This window comes from Salmo trutta, chromosome 19 (assembly GCF_901001165.1).
Source record: "Salmo trutta chromosome 19, fSalTru1.1, whole genome shotgun sequence".
Lineage (NCBI taxonomy): Eukaryota > Metazoa > Chordata > Actinopteri > Salmoniformes > Salmonidae > Salmo > Salmo trutta.
The window spans coordinates 46,255,577-46,264,035 of NC_042975.1; the positions used below are offsets into that span (position 1 = coordinate 46,255,577).

At 40.6% G+C, this 8,459-nt stretch overlaps 1 protein-coding gene across 1 annotated transcript; it reads left to right on the plus strand.

The window, feature by feature from the left end:
• The first annotated feature begins 1,159 nt into the window (after nt 1-1,159).
• On the plus strand, nt 1,160-7,119 carry LOC115154784 (peroxiredoxin-4-like). The gene is made up of 7 exons (XM_029701365.1): nt 1,160-1,453; nt 3,960-4,077; nt 5,529-5,645; nt 5,738-5,860; nt 6,044-6,174; nt 6,337-6,371; nt 7,018-7,119. The coding sequence occupies exons 1-7, from the start codon at nt 1,240-1,242 to the stop codon at nt 7,066-7,068; spliced, it is 789 nt and encodes a 262-aa protein (XP_029557225.1). The 5' UTR covers nt 1,160-1,239; the 3' UTR covers nt 7,069-7,119.
• The last annotated feature ends 1,340 nt before the right edge of the window (nt 7,120-8,459 follow it).

Sequence of the window (8,459 nt, forward strand, 5' to 3'; positions counted from 1 at the left end):
TTTTTTTCAAGGGAAGTCAGTTTGGATTTGGCTTCTCTCCAATCACATCACATGGAGAGCAATACGTCATTGACAGAAACAACATGAACTGTTGCATCTAGGTGTGTTGTTGTCCAGTGTCTAGCTAGCTAGCTACCTAAAATTGACCCTTTCCTAAATTAGCCATGGATGGAGACAGGGATTTGGACTTGTGGTTTTACTTAATTCTCCTTAATGGCCAATAATTATAACGGTGATTCTAATCCAACCATAAATTCATACATTGTGCCCCTGGCCTAAGAGGATGGAAGTTCAGTATGTAGCTAGATGTTGGCCATAAAAAGGAAGTTAGGCTAGTGAGAACATTTTAGCCAGGTAGCTTAGGACAACAAAAAATAAGTGTTTACTGTATGACAGAGTCATAGACCGTTTCATCAATATGAAAGAGAGGAGGATGGCATTGGTGTCTCTACAAGTAGGGTGAGTAAACATGTTTTTTTTCTACTTGCACAAACGCGCACACATACACGGAAATCAGAACCCTGGACAGCCACATCATATTTAGCTTACGTTGATTGGACTAAATAGTTTTTGGTATCTATTAGTTGTCACTGTATTAGACTAAGCATATGTGATTTGATGATTTTGAAATGTTGAAATGGTGCTAGGGTAGTGGAGGCATTTCCTGTTTTCTTTGCAACTTGCGGTAACTCTCCAAGTGATTCTTAATAAATAGTTGTTTAGTAGTCAGAAACATTAACTTGCGTGACAATGCTGTTTGTTACATGCAATATGCTTTGTGGACTTCATCGGACAGATGTTGCTCTCCAGTTTTGTGATGAAACAAAGGTGTGGTTGAATTTATTCTGCCACTGTGTCTTCTTATTGTCTCTGCCTTAGGCCTATATATCACGGTCCCAAGGCATATTAACTAACAGGCTAGAGCAAACAATTCAATTATCACAACTCATAGGTTGTAATATGGCTTTATTTCTGGCTTGGCTCCCCCAGTGATTTTACCCACGCACCGCTACTATGCAGAGATAAGTTGAAGGGTTAGAAAGGTGGTGCAATTTAAAATGTCCACATGCCCCTTTTTTTGTGACCAAAATGTGCAATCCGCATTCCGACCTGCGAACGGCAGCAATACGCAACACAGCGTCTAGCCTGCGGAAAATTCACACGAAGAAGAGGATTTGTAGTTCTTCCTGTACAGTACTTTCTTAGCAGCTAGCTACGTGGTTTTAGCAAGACAGTGGAATGAACGTCATGCTTCATATGAAAATGTTAAAGGACATTTTACGTGTGTTTTGCACAATTTGTCTTGTCACCAAGTTTACCACTGCAGCCCAAGACGACTCTAATGGGAAAAAGGACCAAGGGTGTTACAACTACGCTGGAGGACACGTCTACCCCGGAGAGGCTTTCCGTGTGCCCGTTTCTGATCATTCCTTGCACCTCAGCAAGGCAAAAAGTGGGTATTGTCCACGTGCACGGTACTGTAGTTGTACTTGGCAATCATATTGACTTAAATTATTTTAATAATGGGAGGATGTTTTACTCAACAATACAATGGTAACTACATAGCTAGCTAACTAGTTTGCCTGCAGCCAATTAGATAGCTAACTTAGTCTTCATTAATGTTAGCTAGACACCGTTACAGTTAAGCTGCACATTTTCACAACTGAAGTTTGCATCAAATCGATATTCGCGTTATTGTAATATGCCAGATTTTACTTGTCGACCCAAATTCATAAGTTGTAGCTATTAGTACATTTGGACACGTCATGCAAAAAAAACTTGGCTCCAACTGTAGCCTGCAGTTTTCCCGACCCTACGATTACGCTTGTTTACACTAAGCTGCACTGGGGTCAAAACGCCGTCATGGTTAGATTAACGTCCAAGGACCATACAATGAGGGGGGGAAGTATTTGATCCGCTGCTGATTTTGTACGTTTGCCCACTGACAAAGAAATGAACAGTCTATAATTTTAATGGTAGGTTTATTTGAACAGTGAGACAGAACAACAAAAAAATCCAGAAAAACGCATGTCAAAAATGTTATAAATTGATTTGCATTTTAATGAGGGAAATAAGTATTTGACCCCCTCTCAATGAGAGAGATTTCTGGCTCCCAGGTGTCTTTTATACAGGTAACGGCTGAGATTAGGAGCACACTCTTAAAGGGAGTGCTCCTAATCTCTGCTTGTTACCTGTATAAAAGACACCTGTCCACAGAAGCAATCAATCAATCAGATTCCAAACTCTCCACCATGGCCAAGACCAAAGAGCTCTCCAAGGATGTCAGGGACAAGATTGTAGACATTCACAAGGCTGGAATGGGTTACAAGACCATCACCAAGCAGCTTGGTGAAAAGGTGACAACAGTTGGTGCGATTATTCGCAAATGGAAGAAACACAAAAGAACTGTCAATCTCCCTCGGCCTGGGGCTCCATGCAAGATCCCACCTCGTGGAGTTGCAATGATCATGAGAACGGTGAGGAATCAGCCCAGAACTACACGGGAGGATCTTGTCAATGATCTCAAGGCAGCTGGGACCATAGTCACCAAGAAAACAATTGGTAACACACTACACCGTGAAGGACTGAAATCCTGCAGTGCCCGCAAGGTCCCCTTGCTCAAGAATACATATACATGCCCGTCTGAAGTTTGCCAATGAACATCTGAATGATTCAGAGGACAACTGGGTGAAAGTGTTGTGGTCAGATGAGACAAATGGAGCTCTTTGGCATCAACTCAACTCACCGTGTTTGGAGGAGGAGGAATGCCAGGGCATTGAAAATGGGTCGTGGATGGGTATTCCAACATGACAATGACCCAAAACACACAGCCAAGGCAACAAAGGAGTGGCTCAAGAAGAAGCACGTTAAGGTCCTGGAGTGGCCTAGCCAGTCTCCAGACCTTAATCCCATAGAAAATCTGTGGAGGGAGCTGAAGGTTCGAGTTGCCAAACGTCAGCCTCAAAACCATAATGACTTGGAGAAGATCTGCAAAGAGGAGTGGGACAAAATCCCTCCTGAGATGTGTGCCAACTACAAGAAACGTCTGACCTCTGATTGCCAACAGGGGTTTTGCCACCAGGTACTAAGTCATGTTTTGCAGAGGGGTCAAATACTTATTTCTCTCATTAAAATGCAAATCAATTTATAACATTTTTGACATGCGTTTTTCTGGATTTCTTTGTTATTATTCTGTCTCTCACTGTTCAAATAAACCTACCATTAAAATGATAGACTGATCATTTCTTTGTCAGTGGGCAAACGTACAAAATCAGCAGGGGATCAAATACTTTTTTCCCTCACTGTGTATGCTCAGAGGTAAACTGACTCTGGCAGCCAAAACCGGCAAATATGATACGGTTATAGAAACATTAAAAAGCCCTCTACTTTCATATCACATTAAAATCATTTTACTAATGCAAAATATACACTCACTGTTTTAACAGTTGCAGCCGACAGTACTTCTCAGTTACAACACTTTTCTGGCGTTCGGGGACGCTAGATAGCTAGGCTAATTAGAACAAGTGGTCGCCTCTCTTCCGTAAACAATCCGTAACATGGAAATATGGTTGTGTGGGGGTTGTAGTAATTTTACCTTTTTGTTTTATGAAAAATCTTTCTCGATTAGCCGATATGGAAGTAAACAAAGGTTTCCAAAACCGTATTGCAAGGATTATTGACGTAGAGGGAGCCCTCTTTGGTGAACGAAAGCTAGGTGTGCCCCAATCCTGCCTTGAGCCATAGGCCTACCTGCACACTGCTCACCAACTATGAACAAATACTATTCATTGTTGACCAAGCACACTAAATAATGGTGTGTTGGTATGAACAATGTTGGGGATACACAGCAGGAAGTCTGTTCTGATTGGTTTTTTCCTAAAATGTGATCAGCAAATAACTTGCTTGCTCGTGCTTTGAACTGTCATCAAATGTGTTTTTGTTATTTCTTCTTCTTGCAGTTTCAAAGCCTGCACCTTACTTTGAGGGATCAGCTGTCATCGATGGTAAGTTTAAGGAGCTCAAACTGTTGGACTACAAAGGGAAATACCTAGTCTTCTTCTTCTACCCCCTGGACTTGTAAGTACTATCTCTTACTGACCTTCATCCTAAAACAATCCTCTTTATAGTGTTTGCTACTGTCATAAAATATGTTTGTTTATTTTACTTTGTTATACGTATTTCGGACATCATTTTTTAGTAAAAAATGTTTAAGGGCAATTTATTATGACTCCCCTTTCAAACAGTCCCATTTTTACCACTTGTCGGTATACGCATTTTACAGGCTACATCCCGTTGCGCAGCCGACGGATGTGTCTATTTGAATAAATCCATTGACTATATACCATCACAAAGAAACCCATTGTTAATAAGTTTAGGCAGATCTTAAGAAACATTATGATACTAAGAAAATGTATTTCAATTGAATAGCATATTTTGAGTTTAATGTTACTTGTCTGTGCAGCCTAGGCTATAGGCTATGGCTGCACCATGCAAATGAAATCAATAGTTCATTAAACAAACAAGACACAATTACATTCCCTGCTCAGATAAGTCAACACAACATTTTATAGTGAGAATAAAATATAAATAATATTTTTCACAAACAACTTGAGTGTTGCGGGAATGTGTGGACCCGCTGTTAATCTATTTTTAAAAAAGGTGATCTTTTGAAACCGAGCCCATGCCCTCGTCGCTTTTAGGTGCTTTAGAAACCCTAGAATTTGCTCTTTCCGATCGTGTATTGAAATCAAATGTCTGACCTGGATGAATGTGATTTGAAATAAAAAAAATTTAATGGCTTTTTTGCTTAAAAAAGATTGCAGATCCACATTTAATCTTTTTTTCCTACCCTCTCCATATTATGCACATTGATAGCTTGCTAGAAAATGTACTCTAACTGATTTAAAAAATATATATATATATAGTAGCACCAGGCAGTTATCTAAGTAATTGGAGCTAAACGTGCAAGGAGAAATGACTGGTGAAATTAATCAAGCAACAAAAATGTAAATTATTTATTAGAATCCCCATTAGCTTTTGCTCACGCAGCAGCTACTCTTCCTTGGGTTCACACACATTACATACAGAACATTAATGTACAAGAACAGCTTAAGGACCGAACTCCATGCATTTAAATGGAAAGAATACATGAATAAAAAGCATTGTCGTGCTTAGGTCTGTCTTCTGAATTTATTGTACTGGGTTTGTTATTGGCTTCCCCTTTCAGATATAAAGAATAGGCAGTATAAAGACAGTATGGTAAAGATTGCATGATTTTGTCTGGGTATTAAAGTGATTTTAGTAACGTGCCAGGATGAAGAAATATAAAATAGCAATCCAAATCATCAGATTTTTATTGGGAGATTTCAGGGAGAGAGAAAACGTTCTTAGTAGTGTATTGTAAAATCTAAACTGTAGTAACTGTATTTTAGAACCAGTGACTTAATTAAAATCCAGTATGCTTTGGTAAAGTAATAATGTTGTTGGCTATGTGTTATTCTGATGACACGAACTCTGTGTACCCGCAGCACGTTTGTCTGCCCGACTGAGATTATTGCGTTCAGTGATCGTGTGCACGAGTTCCGTGCCATCAATGCTGAGGTTGTTGCCTGCTCTGTCGACTCACAATTCACGCATCTGGCATGGTAAGATTACAAGCATCACACCCCTCTTCAGAGGTGCTTGGACTCTAATTTCAGATTTTTTTTTTTTTCCCCTCCGGCTTTGTTGTTAACAGGATCAACACACCCAGGAAGCAGGGTGGACTTGGACCAATGAAAATCCCTCTGCTGTCTGACCTCACACACCAGATTTCCAAAGACTATGGAGTCTTCCTGGAGGACGCAGGACACACACTCAGGTACAGTATACACTTGCTCACGGGGGTAGAAGCTACTTTAAAAGAAGATTACTAGTACTACTACCATTTTTTTTTAAAAATGGTACCACAAAATACCTGTTAATTATTATAAGTTCATGAAGTTTAAAGTCATGCGGTTTGAAACTGAACCGAACTTCTCATTGTTTTCATTGTCTGCCTCAGGGGCCTGTTCATCATCGATGACAAGGGCGTCCTGAGGCAGATCACTATGAATGACCTCCCCGTGGGGCGCTCTGTAGACGAGACCCTGCGGCTTGTCCAAGCCTTCCAGTATACTGACAAACACGGCGAAGGTACGGTTCACTCCTCAGCCTCCACATTCAGTCTCACCACATAACATTCTCAGATAATACCGCTTAACACGTAATTATCTGTGGTTGCTATGGATGGTCTTTTTACATCTTTTTTTTTTTTACAGTTTGTGTGAATTAAAAAAATATATATCTCTTTTTCAGTGTGCCCAGCAGGATGGAAGCCAGGCAGTGACACAGTGAGTTTCATACTGTATGTGGTTAAAGGGGCAATCAGCAGTTGCTACGTCAATTTGTACCCATTGATTCTTGAGGAATAACTTCTAAATGCCTCATGAGCTTAGTTAAACTGTCATACCCCATCAGAACCTGAAAATATAAGCTTGTTTTATTCCAGTGTTTGTAAACAAACACTATATAGCCTCAACATGGTTAAAACTGTAAACATGGATGGTCAATCCTTGCATCTCCATAGCTCTGTCTATGAATTTGAGTGGTTACATTTCTCCAGCCGCATCCCTCATCTTTTTCCCGAAACAGGGTCGGGGAATACGCTTTATTGTTTCAACTGCTGACTGCCACTTTAAGTGAGTGCATGCATGAGATTATATTTATAATCTCTACCCGGCACAGCCAAAAGAGGACTGGCCACCCCTCAGAGCCTGGTTCCTCTCTAGGTTTCTTCCTAGGTCCCTGCCTTTCTAGGGAGTTTTTCCTAGCCACCGTGCTTCTGCATTGCTTGCTGTTTGGTGTTTTAGGCTGGGCTTCTGTATAAGCACTTTGTGACATCTGCTGATGTAAAAAGGGCTTTAAAAATACATTTGATTTGATAGGATTTTCTTAGACAATTGCTTGTGCACTAATTCAATGTATTACTCTTCACAGATAATCCCAGACCCAGCGGGCAAACTCAAGTACTTTGACAAGCTGAACTGACCCTCTAATAAACACTTTGGTTAAAGCTCAGAATAAACATAGTTTTGATAATCTGGTGTCTGTTTGTTTTAGCAACGTCGAGGCATATTGGGCAAATCTAATTCAATTTTATCTAGCGATCTGAGTAAAACTGGTGACCTTTGAGATGAGAAACAGGCCATTTCTGCCTCTTAGAAATGGCAGTCACACACTCCTAAATGGGAGACACTATATGGTGCTTTTATGGAAATGCCTTTAAGTGCTTTGAGCATCCCAAATTTGCCCCACTCCAGTGGACTGGACACACCAGAACAGAGGTCTATAAACTTGTCGCTTTGCTCATTGAGAGTTTACGCACATTCCTGTGGAAGGGTCTGGAATATGATGGACGTGTACTGAAGGAAAGGACTAGGGTGGACCGTAAGCTAGGTTCAGGACTGTTGCTGCCACCATGGCACATCAGTCAGAATGCAATGAGGAAATGGGGAATCCAGGTTTAGGGGTATTTATTATACACAGTTGAACAACAGGCAGATGGGGGAGGGTTTGGATGGAGGTGAATATGGAGGTTAGGATTTGGGCTTGTGAGGCCTCTAGGTTGGATAGGAAGGATGTGGCTCAAGGCCTTGGAGATAACAAGGATGAGGCGGTCTGGAAGGGAGATACAAAAGGGGAAACATTTAGGAACACATAACATAAAAGGTGCATGCATGACAAAGTACAGTGCCTTCAGAAAGTCTTCACACCCCTTGACCTTTTCCACATTGTTGTTACAGCCCGAATTTAAAATGGATTAAATTGAGATTTTTTTCTTTTTGTCACTTGATTACACACAATACCCCATAATGTCAAAGTGGAACGTTTTTGTAAATTTGCCTAACAAGTCACACAAGTTGCATGGACTTACTGTGTAATAAGTGTTTAACATGACTTAATGACTACCTCTTCCCTGTAACCCGCACATACAATTATCTGTAAGGTCCCTCAGTCGAGCAGTGAATTTCAAACACAGATTCAACCACAAACACCAGGGAGGTTTTCCAATGCCTCACGAAGGCCACCTATTGGAAGATGGGGAACAATAAAAGCAGACATTGAATATCCCTTGAGCATGGTGAAGTTATTAATTACACTTTGGATGGTGTATCAATCCACCCAGTCACTACAAAGATACAGGCGTTCTTCCTAATTCAGTTGCCAGAGAGGAAGAAAACCACTCAGGTATTCACCATGAGGCCAATGGTGACTTTAAAACAGTTATGGAGTTGAAAGGCTGTGATAGAAAACTGAGGCTCTATCAACAACATTGGAGTTACAATAATAACCTAATTGACAGAGTGGAAAGAAGGAAGCCTGTACAGAACACAAAATATTCCAAAACGAGCATGCTGGTTGCAAAAAAGTAATACTGC

Bases quoted from the DNA above. Each gene is read 5' to 3' on its own strand.
- LOC115154784 (XM_029701365.1), top strand. From the start codon at position 1,240: ATGAACGTCATGCTTCATATGAAAATGTTAAAGGACATTTTACGTGTG. The intron at 6,175-6,336 runs GTACGGTTCACT...TCTCTTTTTCAG, and splicing joins TACTGACAAACACGGCGAAG to TGTGCCCAGCAGGATGGAAG. The intron at 6,372-7,017 runs GTGAGTTTCATA...TACTCTTCACAG, and splicing joins GGAAGCCAGGCAGTGACACA to ATAATCCCAGACCCAGCGGG.